The sequence below is a fragment of the Amblyraja radiata genome, chromosome 22 (assembly GCF_010909765.2).
Source record: "Amblyraja radiata isolate CabotCenter1 chromosome 22, sAmbRad1.1.pri, whole genome shotgun sequence".
In the NCBI taxonomy this organism is placed as follows: Eukaryota; Metazoa; Chordata; class Chondrichthyes; order Rajiformes; family Rajidae; genus Amblyraja; species Amblyraja radiata.
The window spans coordinates 8706761-8725102 of record NC_045977.1 but is presented as its reverse complement, the minus strand read 5'-3'; the positions used below and the strand labels follow the sequence as shown (position 1 = coordinate 8725102).

The 18342-nt window shown below is 41.8% G+C and overlaps 1 protein-coding gene across 2 annotated transcripts in view; it reads left to right on the top strand.

Moving 5' to 3' along the window:
• Positions 1-18342, top strand: part of dnah3 (dynein axonemal heavy chain 3) — a 175369-nt gene that overhangs the window by 126247 nt on the left and 30780 nt on the right. For both annotated transcript variants that reach the window (XM_033040327.1, XM_033040326.1), the window contains exons 41-48: positions 339-633; positions 1433-1612; positions 5106-5229; positions 9693-9849; positions 12326-12469; positions 14242-14908; positions 16710-16875; positions 17753-17969. In XM_033040327.1, coding sequence (XP_032896218.1) covers positions 339-633; positions 1433-1612; positions 5106-5229; positions 9693-9849; positions 12326-12469; positions 14242-14908; positions 16710-16875; positions 17753-17969 — 1950 coding nt within the window. The remainder of the gene's footprint in view (positions 1-338; positions 634-1432; positions 1613-5105; positions 5230-9692; positions 9850-12325; positions 12470-14241; positions 14909-16709; positions 16876-17752; positions 17970-18342) is intronic.

The window sequence follows — 18342 nt, the reverse complement described above, 5'->3', positions numbered from 1 at the left end:
TCTTAACAATTCAGGAATTCAAAGCCTGTCATTTTCATTTTGAAAATATAGCTTGGAAAATGTATTTAAGTTAAGGGCTAGGTGCTGTGTTCCAAGCAGGAGAAAGCTTGTTCCGTTTATCCCATATCGTTGCCTTGTCTCCCCAAGCTTTGATTATCTACCTTGCTTTGAAATTTAGATCCCCCAGGAGTCTAGTATACCCAGAGATAAGAAACCTTATTAAATAATTTATTGTTTAGGGTGCACATACAAAAATTAAACACTATAATGTCTTGCCTTCTAAATTACTGCTGCTACCTTGTTTATTTTTATTCATTACATTTATTTTTGATTTACAGGTTTCAGACCTTATCATTCCCACCGTGGAAACTGCGAGGCAGACATTTTTCTTGGAGGTTTACATCTCGCACAAAATACCTCTGCTACTTTTGGGTCCCACTGGCACAGGCAAATCTGTACTTACAAACAACTTCCTCATGCAGCTACCCAAAGACCGTTACATTCCCAACTGCATCAGCCTCTCTGCTAGAACCTCGGCTAATCAAACCCAGGATATAATAATGTCAAAACTGGACAGGAGGAAGAAGGGGATTTATGGTCCACCAGTGGGGAAAGAATCCATTGTCTTTGTGGGTAAGGGATCTATCTTTTGATTTGTTTCGATGCAATATAAATAATTTTTAATGTAAAACGACTGTTTTTGTTTAATAGTGGATCAAAGATTTATCAGTTTACTTTATTGTCACGTGTACCGAGGTACAGTGAAAAGCTTTTTGTTGCGTGCTAACCAGTCAGCAGAAAAACAATACATGATTACAATCAATCCATTTATCTAACTCGCTGATATTACTTAATAATGAAGATAAATTGGCACATTGTGCACGGCTTCTGTGTGTTTGGTGATTGTGGAAATGCAGTGATTTGTACATTTCCTTTATTGAAAGAGTAGATATTCAGTTGAACACATTTCTTGACATCCGGAAGTACCAAAATAGTGAGATATGACACTTCTGGTTTTGTGCCTTAGAACTCGTTGTCACATGGCCACCACTTTATTTTTCAGGCCTTCAATAAAGTTTCACCAAACGGGCGAGGGGGTTGAGTCGGTCCATTTAGAGGCCTGCATTTGGATGTGATTTGGGCCCATATCTGAGGACTAGGAATTGTAGGGACTCGGGTGGGCAGCACACAGTATGATAAGATTTTAACAGTATGACTGTTGGCATATCAATTTCCTTCCTGGGATAAATAAAGTTCTATCGTACCATATCGTAAAGAGTTGTAGCCAGCAGCTGTAATGATGAAAAATAACCACGGGTCAGAAATGGGGAAATGCAGCTTTATCAATTGCATTGGGATGTGTTACGAGCTGATTTTTCTTTTACGTGTTAAGAGAGAATCCTGATCCCGTATGTTCATGTGCTGATTCCAGATGATCTTAATATGCCGGCAAAGGAAATTTATGGAGCCCAGCCACCCATTGAGCTCCTTCGACAATGGATTGATCACGGTCATTGGTATGACAGGAAAGATACATCAAAACTTACCATTATAAATATGTTGTTTATTTCGGCAATGGGTCCCCCTGGAGGAGGAAGAAATGACATAACAGGTAAGAACATTGGTAGCAAATGGCAAATAATAACATCAAGAGTATTTTGGCTTTAAATGCATTCCAACGTCAGAAATCAGTAAGTTTTGATAATATTTTTATGTGCATCTCAATTTCCTCGACAGGCAGCTCTCATTTTAGATGAACTGTTATTTGTTCATCCGAATTTACACTTACCAAGACATTGATATTGCTCTATGTACAGAGTTGCTCTATGTACGTTGGTCACAATTATGATATTGCACAATGATACGACAGATAGTGCCACTGCCTTATAGCAGCCAGTGACCTGGGTTATAATAATAATACATTTTATTGTCATTGTAAATACATACAACAAAATTTCAGGTGCACTGCCCGTGCGGAGCTTCAATGTATCAGTTAAATAATAATGACAATGGAAACAACAAAAACAGCAAGAAAAACGTAAAGCCATGTCAGAATATGCAATATTTCACAGTATAGTGTTGTGGCAGTACAAATTATTGCCTATGGGTGTTGTGTGTTGAGTGCAGAGTTCAGTGGTGATGTCCTTGGGGTAGAAACTGTTTGTTAATCTTGTGATGTGTGATTTGATGGACTTGTAACGCTTTCCTGAGGGCAGAAGGGCAAACAAGTGATGTGTGGGATGAGATGAGTCCTTTAGGATGCGTGATGCCTTCCACAGGCAACGAGAGCTATAGATGTCTTCCAGGGCAGGCAGATGGGTGTTGGTGATCTTCTGGGCTGTATCTAAGATAGAAGGTAGACAAAAATGCTGGAGAAACTCAGCAAGTGAGGCAGCATCTATTGAGCGAAGGAATAGGTGACGCTTTGGGTCGAGACTCTTCTTCAGTGCGGGTGGGGGGCAGGAAGAAGAAAGGAAGCGGCGGAGACAGTAGACTGTGGGAGAGCTAGGAAGGGTAGGGGAGGATGGGGAAAGCAAGGACTACCTGAAATTGGAGAAGTCAATGTTCATACCGCAGGGGTGTAAACTACCCAAGCAAAATATGAGGTGCTGCTCCTCCAATTTGCGGTGGGACTCACTCTGGCCATGGAGGAGGCCCAGGACAGAAAGGTCGGATTCGGAATGGGAATGGTTGAAGTGCTGAGCCACCGGGAGGTCAGGTTGGTTAATGCGAACTGTGCGGAGGTGTTGGGCGAAGCGATCGCTGAGCCTGCACTTGGTCTTACCGAAGTAGTGCAGTTGACACCTAGAGCAGCAGATGCAATAGATGAGGTTGGAGGAGGTGCAGGTGAACCTCTGCCTCACCTGCAAAGACTGCTTGGGTCCTTGGATGGAGTCGAGGGGGGGGAGGTAAAGCGACAAGTGTAGCATTTCCTGCGGTTGCAGGGAAAAGTACCAGGGGAGGAGGTGGTTTAGGTGGGAAGGGACAAATTGACCAAGGAGTTACGGAGGGAGCAGTCTCTGCGGAAAGCCAAAAGGGGAGGAGATGGCAGTCCAACTTGACCTCTGGTGAGGAATTTTCAGATTCTCCCTGTGACTGTGAATTTTCCCAGATGATCTTGTTTCTTCCCTTATCACAAAGACATGGTGGTTGGCAGATTCATTGGCTATTGTAAATTGACTCGAGCGCTGGTTGGCTTCCACAGCATCTGAGCAGAGAGAATGTATTAAAGGCAAATAAGTGGACAAATAAATTGGCACTGATGAAATTATTCTGATAGCCAATAATATCCATAATAATAGTTTCCATAATAGTAAAGGCCATAAAATATAGGAGCAGAATGAGGTCATTTGGCCCATTGAGTCTCTTCCGCCATTCAGTCATAGCTGATCTTTTTTTCCTACTCAACCCCATTCTCCTGCCTTCTCCCCATAACATTTTACATCCTTACTAATTAAATAACCAATGATGGTATAGTGACAGGTGTTGCATCTCCTGCGGTTGCGGGGGAAAGTACCTGGGAGGGGGTAGTTTGGGTTGGAAGTGATGAGTTAACCAGGGAGTCGCTTGTGCAGTTTAAAACCCAGCGGTATGAATGTTGATTTCTCTAACTTCAAGTAACCCTTGCTTTCCCTCTCTTCCCGTCCCTCCCCCACCGTAGTTCTCTGACCAGTTTCAGTCCTTCTGGTTAATTTTACTGATTGCATGCCTCCTTGTCACCTTCCCCTCAGCTAACAATGAACCATTTCTACATTTCCTTATCAACATCTGCTTTGATCTGTCATTTTCACACCTTCTCCATATCACTAGACTCCCTCTCCCCTGACTCTCAGTCTGAAGAAGGGTCTCGACCCAAAACGTCATCCATTCCTTCTCTCCAGAGATGCTGCCTGTCCCACTGAGTTACTCCATCATTTTGTGCAATATATGTTCCTTGGTGCAAAGAAGCTAGTTGGCGTGTAGCCTGGAGAGTACCCTTGAGACTAGTACCATGATATATCTGCCTTTCTCACAAATGTTTCTTTTAGCTTTGTGAAAGAAGATCTTCAGAGCTAACACATGATTTTAAGAGTGTAATTTAAATTACAAACAGCTCTATGCTACTTTAAGGTGACAGGAACAGATTCAAGGGTATGAATTGTGTCAATAGATATAACATATATTCACATTATGATAGAAAATGAGAAAGCCACGATTCAACCCTCACTCTGTTACTTTGAGTTATGTAACTTAAATAAAATGATCTCCAGGCATTCAGTCCTACATCCCAGGACAGAGCCTATTCACTTGTCCTTTTCTTATTTCCATGCAGTACTCCGCCACTTAATTTCTGTGTAATTTTATTTAAAAACAGGCCTGCCTGGAATCAACTTTGGCATTAACATGCCAAACGTTAGGATTAAAATGGCATAACCCACTGACACCATTATCTAGTCACCCAGCAAGGAAGGCATATTCACATTGTTGTTTAAGAAGGAACTGCAGATGCTGGAAAATCGAAGGTACACAAAAATGCTGGAGAAACTCAGCGGGTGCAGCAGCATCTATGGAGCGAAGTAAATAGGCAATGTTTCGGGCCGAAACGTTGCCTATTTCCTTCGCTCCATAGATGCTGCTGCACCCGCTGAGTTTCTCCAGCATTTTTGTGTACCAGGCATATTCACATGTCCCCCAATGGGTTCACATTCATAGCATGATTGCAGCAATAAGAGCAGGACAATCACAGCAATGTCAAACAATCCCTCGTAATATATATTTTTGTCAGCATCGACGATTTGGGTTGAAGGATCTGTTTCTATGCTGTTTTGCTCCCCTGAATCTACAAACTACTGTATAAAACCTGAGTTGCTTTAAAAGAAGGAAATTCAGGAAGCACTCGGCAGATCAGGATGTATCCCGAGAAAGAAAAACAATTCTGACAAAGGGTTATGGACCCGAAACTTCGACTATTTCATTTTTCCGAACCTGACCGGCTGGCTGTTTCTGGCATTTTCTGTTTTTATTTCAGATTTTCAACATCTGAAATTTTATTTTAATTTTCAGACTTTGGTTGCTGTTCCCTCAAGCTTTATATGATTTGAAGTCACTTATTTGTTTTATGACAGGACGTTTCACACGGCATTTGAATGTAGTGTCCATTGATTCTTTTGATGATGATACAATGATGAAGATTTTTACTACCATTTCGGAATGGCATTTTTCAAAAGGATTTGATAACACCTTTACGCGGTAAGGATCAATCAAATTCATTTTAACTCCATGGGTGATGATTAGTTTGTGTATGTGGAATGATGACACATAATCCATAACCAACTCAGCTAGCATTGAACCATTCTACAATTTCTTATCATCGTTTGCTTTTAACTGTTTTCACACCTTACCCTCCATATCTCTAGTTTCCCTCTCCCCTCACTCTCAGTGTGAAGAAGGGTCTACCAGGAACGTCACCCATTCCTTCTCTCCAGAGAAGCTGACTGTCCCACTGAGTTACTCCAGCATTTTGTGTCTACCAAGCCTTTCTTTCAGTCCCTGTCTCAACCATTGTCCCAACGCTAAATCTAACTCAGTCTTCAAATGCATTTTCCTCAATAATCACCTCATCCCATTCCCATAACATTTTCCAAATGTCCTTCTATCTCATCCTATCTATCTATCCATCTTCTATCTATCTATCATAATATAAAACTCTGATCTTGGATGTGGATGTATTTATTTGTGTGTGGATTTATGTGTTTGTCTGTGATTCACATCTCCTCCGAAGCACTAACGGTGAAATCTTTACATATTCCGGTAGAGATTTACCTCATGATCTCGAAAATCACCTCATCTGAAAATTTGATTCATAATTTCCTGAGATTTTTACTAAAATTGTTCACCAATCTGAGATCTTTTTAAAATCTATCGAGCTGGATGACGTCACAATGGCTCTGCTCCTCGCGGCTAGCTGCGCAGATCTTTTAACGCACAGACTGCTGGGCACTGTTTTCCATGAGCTGCGAGTTACGTGGCCCAACCGCCCTCCGCACACCCCCCCCCCCCCCCCCAGGGCTCTGGATTGAAGCCGCTAAACACGTGCTCAAGTCGTGCTGCGTGCTCCGCTGGGCTCCTTGAAGTTCTACAACATGGAGGTGGCGATCGTTATCGCAGTGCGGGCGCGGACAAGTGTGGTGGAAAAGTGGCCATGGCGGCCGTTACAGGGGACGACCTCCTCTCCATCTCCCCCGCCCGATCGTCTGTTACACTGGTGGGTGGGCTGCCCCTCGCGGAAGCCACGATCGGCCGGCCCTCCGCTGCTTTTGACCATCTTCAGATTGCTCCGGGCCTCGCTCTTGTCCACGCCGGCCACAACCTAGCCCAGGCCCGGCACCTGGTGGGGAGGATTCCGCTCTACGACTTGGGTAGGTGCTACTTCTACCCACTCCTCCTCCCTCTCTAAACCCTCCCCGGGGCAGAGAAAGAGAAAGAGAGGGAGGGGGCTGGAGGGAGAGGGGGCTGGAGGGAGAGGGGGCTGGAGGGAGAGGGGGTGGAGGGAGAGGGGGTGGAGGGAGGGGAGGAGAGAGGGTGGAGAGCGGGGGTGGAGGGGGGATGGAGAGGGGGGGAGGAGAGGTGAGAGGAGGGGGAGAGGATAGGGGGAGTAGAGGGGGGGAGGGAGAGGGGGCCCTCCCTTTCTGCCCCCCCTCCCTCTCTGCCCCCTCTCTCTCTACCCCCCTCCCTCTCTAGGGAGTGGTGAATATTGGGATCTATGGGTGAGTGGTGGAGTGTTACGTTCGGGAACCAGCCCTCCCCTGTGATGCCACGCCCCCCCCCCCCCCATCCCTCAATCTCTATCCCCCTCCCTCTCCACCCCCTCCCCCTCCCTCTCCACCCACCCTCTCTAGCCATGCCTGCGCAGTTGGGGGTTATGCATGAGTAGATAGGGCGAGGATGGGGTAAAAGGAGCAAATTAATAATATTAATATAATATCAAGGGGGGGTTCGTGTGTGTGTGGGGGGTGGGGTGGTTAGTGTGTGTGACACCAAAGGCCGCCCCCCCCCCACAACCGGGTCCCCCTTGGTCTAGTCTATTACTAAAACTCTCATCTTGTTTGTATGTTTGTTTGTACCTATATTTGTTTCTGAAAGTTTGCAAAAACGGTACACAATAGCACAACAATTTTAGGCCTACCTTACTCATCAATGTCCTGTGATCTGCAGTAGCAATTCTTGTGCAGATTGATGTTATATTTTACAAATTATTGAATTTTAAACTTAAATTAACTTAAAACAGTGCCCCCAGCCGTGCATGCGCAGTTGGGGGAGGATTCCTGTGCGTGTCACAACGGGGATCTCGGGCCTCACAATGGGAACCCATCAGCCATGCCTGCGCAGTTGGGGCCTAAGCAGATTTTCAGGTCGCCATTTTTTTCCCCTCATGCCTGTACTTGTCTGGCCTCCCAACATGGGTAAGTTTCCTTCTATTTCACAAATGCCTCCACGGCTCCTCTCTTCAAAGTATTAACTTTAACTTAATTTCTGCTGTCAATGGCACAACTTTGAACGCGGATATGCACTTTGGTGAAATATTGCGTTGGGGGAATGGGACGCAACGAGTCCGCACTAGGTCTAGTTTTATACTAAAACCTTGAATACTTGTTTTAGTACCTCGCCTACATCCCCAGACACTAAACACAAATTCCCTTCCGTATCATTGAGCAGTCCTACCTTCTCCCAGGTCACCCTCTTGCTTTTAGCATAGGTACAAAAAGCTTTGAGGATTTCTTTAATCTGACTCACCAGAACCATTTTGTGGCCCCTTTAGGTCGTACTAATAGCATGCTTTAGTTCTTTCCTCCTTTCTTTATATTCTTCAAAGGCCCTGTATGATTCCATCCTCTTAAGCCTTGCATGTGGTTCCTGATTCTTTTTGACCAAATTTACAACCAATCTGGTCGTCCAAGGTTCCTTTATTTGCCATTGTTATCCCTCCTTACTGGAATATGCTTGTCCTGAACTTCGATCAACTGGCCTTCAAATAAATACCTCAGCTTCAGATGTGGGCTTCCCAATAATAATTGCTCCCTGTCTACCCTCCCGAGCTCTAGCCTAATAATGTTGTAATTTGCCTTACTTTAATTTAGTGCCTTCCTGCAAGGTCCATCCTTCTCCATGTTCAAAACAATCTTAAAACTAATGGAGCTGCGATCACTCTCCCCAACCTGCTCTTCGACTGAAACACCAGGCACCTGGCCAGGCTAATTTCCAACACAAAAGAAAATCTCATGGATACACCTCACCAAATCTGCCCCATCTAAGCCTTTAGTTATGGATCAAGTTCCTGGTCAATTTTGGGGAAGTTAAAGTCACCCACTAAGACAACCTTGTTGCTTTGGCATCTTTCGGTAATCGTGCTACTGGGGGGGGGGGGGGCTTTTGTACAACCCCATTAGCTTGTTTGCACCTTCTTTCTAAGCTCTACTCTTATCACCTCAGTAGATGAACCCTCCAGTATGTCCTCTCTGAGTGCAGCCGTGGCAGTCTCCCTCATTAGTAGCGCAACCCCTCCACTTCTTCTGCCTCCTACTCCATCACGTCTGAAACATCGAAACCCCGGAACATTGAGCTGCCAATCGTGTCCTTCTTGCAACCACGTTTCCACAACGGCCACAACATCATAGTCCCAATCACTGATCCAGGCTCCAAGTTTATCTGCTTTCTCCACAATATTCCTTGCATTATACATGACTATTTTTGGTAATTCTCCCATGAAGTGCTTTGGGATGCTTAGCCATATTGAAGGTGTTGTACAAATACAAGCTGTCCTCTCCCCTGACTCTCAGCATGAAGAAGGGTCTCGACCCGAAATGTCACCCATTCCTTCTCTCCAGAGATGCTGCCTGTGAGGTACTCCAGCATTTTGTATCTAAGCTGTTACAATTGTTACTTTGAAACATTTAAGTTATCAAAGCATCGTCTCCTTCCTGCAATGATAGCCATCAAATTTATTTCTGATAAAATATTTAGTTACATCCCCATTATGATATGAGTGGGACTACTTATGTTAAAGGCTCCAGATAAAATGCTGTTGTTTGTCTGGGAAACGTTGAATTGAATTAAATGGAACCAGTTCCTTCGGCCCACCATGTCCACGCTCACCATTGATCACCTGTTCACACCAGTTCCATGTTATCTCGCTTTCATATCCACTCCCTATACACAAGGGGCAATTTACACAAGCCAATTAATCTACAAACCAGCACATCTTTGGGATGTGGCAGGAAACTGGGGCTCCTGGAGGAAACCCATGGAGTCACAAGGAGAATGTGCAAACTTCACTCAGACCGTACCTGAGGTCAGGAATGTAGATTGGTTATTTCCTACTAACCAATTGTAGTGCTTGTCAGTAGTTGCTCGGCCTAATATGCGATTTATATTACCAAGAGCTTGCTTATGTAATTCAGTCTGAGTAGCTAGGTACTATAACGTTCTGCAGACCAATGCTGTAAGTGGACTTTAATAAATATGTGTTGTATTTTGATGTGTGTAAGACTCCACTCATTACAAGGAACAAACCTGGGTATCTGATGCTGTGTGACATTGCCTCTACCAGTTTCACCACTGCGCAGTATAATTTGCACCATAATCTACATTCATAATTTGTAGTATTTGCAGGGAGTATGAATTTAATGTTAAAATTGTTCTTTTTTTAATTATAGTTTAGGAAGGTTAATGGTGCAAGCGACCATGGCAGTGTACAAGGCTGCAATAAGCAGTTTTCTTCCAACTCCTTCCAAATCTCATTACGTGTTCAATTTGCGAGATTTCTCCCGAGTGATTAAAGGAGTGCTGTTATGCCCAAGCACAAATCTCAAGGTGGGTGATGAAGCTTACTTTGTAATTTTAATGACAAACATGCTTTATCTCTTGAAATGGACATGAGGAATTTTTTTAAACATAAACCTAATATGTCTTTATATTAAAATATGGAGAACTTTAATTTGCATGGTTTTTTTTGCAAACATGCATCCCGTGATGCGCTTGGCAATGTCACATTGTTCAGTTCATTGTGGAAAAAGATCATAGTGAGCCATTCCCATTTATCATTGAATAATTATTAAATGTAGTGAATATTTCTCTCTAAATACCAAAAGTTGATTACACGTTCCTTTACATTAACACTTACGGGAAATGTTCAAGTCTTTAGCTACATGGATAGATGTAATTATCACCAAAGATTGCACTTAGGTATTCCGAAGGTGTATGTAGCAATGTTACAAAATTTTGAGATTTTAAAAATCAAGTCTGTAATTTATCCCATCAGATAAAGCATAAAAATAAGTTTAATTTGACACCTAATTCACTTTCATATCTCAAGTATTTAAAAAGTTATGGCCATTTTCATACTGGGAAATGAGCATCTTGTTCCCTATTGATTTTCTATGGACATAACAAAAAAAGCTGTGATCGTGAACAGTCAAAAGCCCATAACTTTCTTAAAAATTAAGAGAACTGAATGAAATTTTCAGTTATCATAGATTGAAGCATTCTGAAACAAATATAAAATAATCTTACTTGGATGACCTGAAATTAAAGCATATAATTAGTTAGTTACCTAATTGTAGCTAATTTCAGACTTCAATTACTAGATCTAAACATCTATCCATTTCTTAATAAATGATTAACATTTTTAAATAGCCTAAATGTCCAAATAATATTCACAAATAATTCACAATAAAACATGATTTTTAAATCTCATTTACATTAATTTATAGGCCAAATGGAAGGAATTTAGTGTTTAATTGCTGTAAATAAATGCCCATTTAAATCAGCTTTCCAGTAGGTCCCTGTGGAACGCGCTGGTTTAGAACGTTCACATTGCGGTAGATTTGTGCCCCAAATGCCGAGAAAAATACTGCGCGATATAATGGGCCCAAATTGAGCTACTCGCAATATTAAACTTAGTATAAAGGGATCTTTAGAAGCCCTTTTTAATGTAAAAATATACAACCTAACTTCTGCTATTTGCTTTATGAGACCCTGCGGTTGCTGACGGTCGCGGGTTTAGAGATTGATTTTTAAACTACTATAACTATTATTCAAGGCCTTTAAACCTAATAATAGCTTTTGCGACGGGGTCTTCCAGCGATTTTTCGTTAATAATTAACTAGGCTGAACATTTTCGATTGGAACAGCTTAGAGAAAATCGCGTTTTAAACCCGCCCCCTCTAAACGGCGCCAAAATCGCGCACACCCTCAGCAGCAGATCTTCAACGACGCTTCAGGTAGGCTTTGCAACATACCTAGTGTATGTGTAATTCTTAACTAAATTTCAATATTGCATTTAGCAAACACCAGTTACAATGTTAAGCACCACCAATTTTGTATGAAATGACTGAAAATATTTACTAATTAGCTACCATAATGTCTTTTCACCTTGATTCGATTTGTTTAGTAAATTGCAAAATGGGAATGATAATAACCATGTCACATTGATTAGCACAATACCTCCACGTAATATGGAATGGGCAAAGTGCTCTGGTTGTACTAGTTGATTTTACAAATTGAGACCCAGGGGTATTAGATTGCTTATGGTCAATGACCAAAACTCCTATTCGTCCATTGCAGAGAAGGTTTTTACTCTGTGTAAGGTTCCTCAGCAAATATCTTTGTATCAACCAGAGTGGCGCAGCGGTAAAGTAGCTGCCTTGCAGCGCCAAAGACTCTGACTACGGTTGCTGTCTCTACGGAGTTTGTACGTTCTGAAATACCCACCTTTCCCCAACAAAAAGATTGTCTGCTGACAAAGTCTTACAAAAATGCACACTACAGATATTATAAGTGTCGTGACCATTTTTGTAAGACTTTTAAATTCATCTCAGATGTTATTTGCTGCATCGACAGACTCCATAGAGATTTTATTTAAAGAAAGGCATAATTTCCAACTGTTTATAGCATCTGTAAGATGCTGTCGGACCTGATGAGTTCCTCCATTCATTTGTTATTTACTCAAGATGCCAACATCTGCAGTCTCTTGCGTCTCCACTACCAACTGCTTTGCAAACTGCATGAGAATGAATAGACATTGTGCCATGAAAATCCGACACTTTTGCAAAAAAGTTTATTGATTAGATGCAATGTTGGAAAAAAATGGTAGTCGTATAGCAGTTGTACATTAAGCAAAAATTGGAGCCTCTCAAATATGGGATTAAAAAGCACATTCCACTGAAGTGCTTGTGTTGTGCACTGTGGTCATTTAGGATTGTAACTCGTGCCCTCGACTATTGCATTTGTAGGAAAAAAGAGCCCGAGATATCTTCAGTTACTAACGGTGAATGATTTTCTCTCCCAGGAGGGTGACAAACTAATTCGTCTCTGGATTCACGAAGTTTACAGAGTCTTTTATGATAGACTGATTGCGGAAGAAGACAGGCGGACATTCTTCCAAATCATCAAAGAAACCACGTCAAATTTCTTTAAACAAACTGTTGATAAGGTATTGTTAAATAATGATGTTTTTACTATATTTTTACAATTGCCTTGGCAGAAAAGGAGCAGACTGATCTTGGGGCATAACACTGGCAATGTGGAAAATTAGTCAGCTATGTTTATCCAGGCATTCGCCATCTCTAACAAGAAAGTCTTACCACCTACCCTTGATATTCGGTGAGATTACCATTGCTTTTCCCACACCATTAACATCCTATTGGTGAGAAACTCAGCAGGACCAATCACATATACACCAACAGGTCAGAGGCTGGGTATCTTGCGGCACTCTTTCCACCATTTAAGAGGCACAAATCAGGAATATGATGGAAATTTCTCTACCTCCCTGGGCAACCCAGAAGAGGCACAACAACAACATTCTTCAGACTGAACGGGTGACGTTTTGGGTCGAGACCTTCAGACCTCTCCAGTCTGAAGAAGGGTCTCGACCCGAAACGTCACTCATTCCTTCTCTCCAGAGATCCTGCCTGTCCCGCTGAGTTACTCCAGCATTTTGTGTCTAACATCCAGAATGAAGCACTTCTCCCAGCAGGAGACCACTGACCTCCAACGTTGGGCAACACCAGAAGTGTCCAACGATTGTCGTGAGGTTTTCTGGCAGAGCTCTGGGGGTTCTGCACTAGAGTTCAGGTTTCAGGTAGTGTGAATCCTGGGACTGGGCATGGCTGGGGTAAGAGGGCGACTTAGCAATTGTGAACTGGCCACTGAAGAGGGTGAGTCACATCGGTGAGAGAGAGTGAGTACCAGCTGCTGGAGATTCTGTTGCAGCAGGAGAAGGGGGAACAAGTTAGTCAAGCAGGAGGTGAACACAGGAGTAGGGAACTGAAAGGGGTGGGGACCAAGTAAGGACATAATTAGAAGAAAGGGGTCAGAAATAGAGTGACCAAGAGAAGGGATCGGACTTGGGAGGGTAGTTGATAATTTTATTTCATAACCCACAATTTAGGCATGTGGACAATGGATAGGCAGTGTAGATTAAGGAGTAAGCTTCCTTGTTGCCCATTCCTTCTCTCCAGAGATGCTGCCTGTCCTGCTGAGTTACTCTAACGTTTTGTGTCTATCTGCAGTAGATCAAGCTTGCTTAGACTTCCTCTTAGTCGGGTGGAGTCAGTGTCTCATACTTATGTGAGTATTGCCCAGGTTTTGCTGAATAGGCAACGGCTGCCTTTTTTTTCTGAGCGACAATTATGTAGAGTTTAAGGGTGGAAAGCGATCAACTGTGCCGAGTCTGGAGATCAGGTAGTGTCCCTGAATATTGTCTGTTCTTGTGGTCTTTGTCCTGCTGTTCTTTCTCTTCATTCCTTTCATGATAACATAGTGTGATATGAGTGATGTGGATGGAAATTTTGGGGCTGGAGGGGTTGCTAAAGAAAAGGATTTGTTGTTCTTGCTGTTCAGACTTTGTTTCCTATCCATGCTGCACACATTGGATTTGATGGGTTTACGTGCTCCATTGTGGTCGGTGAGGCCAAATCAGTGTTGGATGAGGATTAATATCACCAACTATGCGTTTGCTTATTCCAACAATTCAGATGTACAATTCAATTTGATAAATAGTGAGCAACACCTTGCAATTATAATTTGTGAATGGAACTCTTACCAATTTGTTCTTGCATCAGGGAATGAGCTACTTTCTGAAACTGTGACTTCTTTTTAAGGTTTAAGAATTGATAACTATTCTGATGATCCTTTGTTCAGTTTTTTTTTAAAGAAATACATCACAGTATGTTAAGAAATTCAGTTTCCATCCATCTCCCACAGGTTTTGAGCCACTTGACTCGATCAGGAAAAGTTACAGATGACAATATTCGAAGTCTATTTTTTGGAGATTATCTAAAGCCAGATGCTACTGCGAAGGCTTATGATGAGATCACAGACTTAAAACAACTGACATCAATCATGGAATACTATCTGTCCGAGTACAACAACGTCAGTAGAACTCCAATGGCCTTGGTTATGTTCAAGTTTGCTATTGAACACATCTCAAGAATATGCAGGGTGCTAAAGCAGGACAATGGCCATTTGCTTCTGGTTGGTGTTGGTGGGAGTGGCAGACAGAGTGCTACGAAACTGTCCACTTTCATGAATGACTTTAATCTCTTTCAAATTGAAATTACAAAGAACTATGCCAAGAATGAATGGAGAGATGATCTTAAGCGGGTAATGATCAAAACTGGAGTTGAAAGCACTCAAACCGTCTTCATGTTTAATGACAGCCAAATTAAAGATGAGTCATTTGTGGAAGACATCAACATGTTGTTGAACACAGGGGATGTACCCAATATCTTCCCAGCAGATGAGAAAGCTGAACTGTTGGAAAAGATGCAATCAGTGGCCAGGGCAGATGGGAAGAGAATTGAAGCCACTCCATTGTCATTGTACAATTACTTCATTGAGAAAGTAAAAGCGAACTTGCACATTGTCTTAGGTAAGATTTAATATTCCTGCATAACACCAATGACTAGACTTCAAAAACTAGACTTACAAAAATGTAAATTCCTTTTGGACATTCCGAAATCATGAAAGGGACAGTATATAAATGCAAGTATTTCTTCTCCACCCATGTAGGCTTCCACAGGTTTAGAACATACAACAGTACAGCAAAGGAACAGGCCCTTCAGCCCACAATGTCTGTGCCAAACATGACACTAAATTAAACCAATGCCTTCTACCTACACATGATCCATATGCCTATCTCAAACCTTCATAAACACCATTATTGTATCTGCTTCCACCATCACACCCCAGGAGCATGTTCCAGGCACTGACCACTTTTTGTGTAAAGACACTTGTCCTGCACATCCCCATTAAACTTTCCCCCTCTCACCTTAAATTTCTGTCCTCTCATACCTGATATTTCCACCCTGGGGAAAAAAAATTCTAGCCGTCTATCCTATCCATGGCTCTTGTAGTTTTATAAACTTCTGTCAAGTTTTCTCCCAGCCACTGATGCGCCACAGAAAATGACCCAAATTTGCCCAACCGCTCCTTATAGCTAATGCTCTTTAATCCGGGCATCATCCTGTTAAACCCTTCTGCACTCTCTCTAAAGCCTCCACAAACAAAACAGCAAACAATACACTAAATCTGGCATAACCAGTTTTATAAAGCTGCAACATGACTTCTTTATACTCAATGCCCCTACTGATGAAAACAACATCATCTCTACCACCCTATTTATTTGTATTGCTACTTTCAGGGAGCTATGGACTTGGACCCCAAAATCTCTCTCTATATCAATGCTGTTAAGAGTCGAGCACTCTTCAGACTGAGAGTCAGGGGAAAGGGAAATGAGAGATATAGACCGTGATATAGAGAGATATTGAAGAAATGATTGAAAGATTTGCAAAAAGCAACAATGATAAGGAAACAGTCCATTGTTAACTGTGGGCTGGGTGAAAACGAGTTATACAATGAAACTCACCAGGAAGACAGTGAAACTAGTACACAACTAGGGTAGGGGAAGGATGGAGAGAGAAGGGATGCAAAGGTTGGTTACTTGAAGCTCTTTCACTGACATGTCAGTCACCTGGCCAGACAATTCCCACAGTGTTAGAGTTGCTGTCTTACTGCGCCAGGGACCCGGGTTCTATCCTATCTATGGGTGCTGTCTGTATGGAGTTTGTACGTTCTCCCTGTGACCACATGGGTTTTCTCTGGGTGTTTCGGTTTCCTCCTACATTCCAAGACATGCAGGTTTGTAGCTTAATTAGCATTTGTGAATTGCCCCTAGTGGATGGTTCCCAACCTGGGATAAATGCTCATCATATGATGGCTCTGCACATATGCCAGATTCTGTTTGTAAACACATTATTTGCACAGATATAGCGAACAAATATAGTTTTTATATATAGAAACCTGGTGTAAGTAACTGATTGTTTTCAGTGATTGAGATTTTGTGATACATTCCAACATAAAACATGTAAAAAAATGTGGTACTTGAAATGGATGTACCTCAATATCTTCTCTCATTTGGTACTTGTATCAGGAAGTGAACTTCTTAGTACAAGTACAAAATAAGGGAAGATACTATAAAGTGTTTGATTATACAGTAGCTGTGGTGTTTACGTTGCCCAAGGACAATTCCTTAAAATGATTAGTAAATATTGGATAAAACTGAGCACTTCCCATATGACAGCCTCTTGGCTTGTAGCTTGTGTGTTTAACATTATGGGCAAATCTAATTCCACATGTTTTAACCCATTGTTCGTTGTTGTGTTTCTAAACAGTCATGAGTCCAATTGGAGATGCCTTTCGGAATCGTTTGCGAATGTTCCCTTCACTCATAAATTGCTGTACCATCGATTGGTTCCAAGTTTGGCCACTTGATGCTTTAGAAATGGTGGCACACAAATTTTTGGAAGATGTAGAATTGGAGTATGAAGTCAGGAAAGAGTAAGTTTGCAAGTGACATTTACTTTCCATATAATAACAATATCTGTAGTGTCCACAATTTTATTTTTTAATTTAAAGTTTGCAAAGTTTACAGTGGATCTAAAATGCAAATTATAATAAAATGTATTTTTAATTAAGCTGAAAGCAGTAAATGTCACATTACATGGGTCGCTATGAAGTTCTGAATCCGGTTAATGATAGATTTCTAGCTTTAAAATAAAGCTGATAGCGATTATCTTTGTAACCAAAATTCAGCTGTGATGTTTAAAGCCCTGTCCCATTGTACGAGTTAATTCAAGAGTTCACCCGGGTTTGCCCTGATTCGAACTCGGAGATTTACGGTAATGGCCACTCGTCAGTACTCGGGGCTTTGGTGGACATTTTTCAACATGTTGAAAAATCTTCACGAGTCTTCCCGAGCTTACCGCGTTCCCCGAGTACCTGCCGTTAGCGTTACGAGCCGCTAAGAGGTGTCCCAGAGCTCCGACGTACCCACTACGTTAATTCTACGTGCTTACCACGAGTTTGATTTTTTTTAAACTTGGGAGAGCACTTGAATGAACTCGTACAGTGGGACAGGGCTATTACTCATTATAATACTGTTACACAATTTGTTTAATCATTGTTATTTTCTCAGATGAATGCTATGCTCAGCTTACTTTTTTATCAAAATGTTATTGCGTTTTATCTTCAGCACTACAATGGAAGATAAAATTTGTATTTTTTTTGCTAATGCATTCTCATTCGCAATGCCTGTCATTATTTTATGCTATCATCACTTAGTTTAGTTTATGGTCACGTGGACTGAGGTACAGTGAAAAGGTTTTGTTGTGTGCTACATCTTTGTAATCAAGATTTTATTTCCACTTTTTTACAGAGTTGTTGCATTGTGCAAGTATTTCCAAGCGAGTGCAAGAAACCTGTCTACAAAGTATTTCTCAACGCTGCGGAGGTACAACTATGTAACTCCTACCTCCTACCTAGAATTGATCCTGACCTTTAAAGTTCTTCTTAATAAGAAAAGACATGAAATTGACCTGATGAGAAATCGTTATCTTGTTGGTCTGGATAAACTAGAATTTGCATCTTCACAGGTGAGTTTACTGATGCTGGCTTGTCTTTCCATTATCGATCATTTACCCTGCCTACCTGAAATAACCTGTGACTGTGGTACACAGCTTTGATTTATTCTCCTTGTATTGTAATACACAGGAAGATATGGACTATATCTTCAATAAAAACTAACAATGATGGAGCAGCATATGCTGTAGGTGGGTGGATTACTTTGTGAATCTGCCATCTATTTGGTAAAGTTCTACTTTTCAATTAAGCAAAGAAATCCAGCTATTTCTGCTGTTGACGTTCATGGCAGGACTGGAAAGATCTTCCCAAATCACACAGGATTGTTCTGCTCTCTGATATTTCAGTACCACCTGTAGAATTTTACGTGGCCGCATTATATTTTAT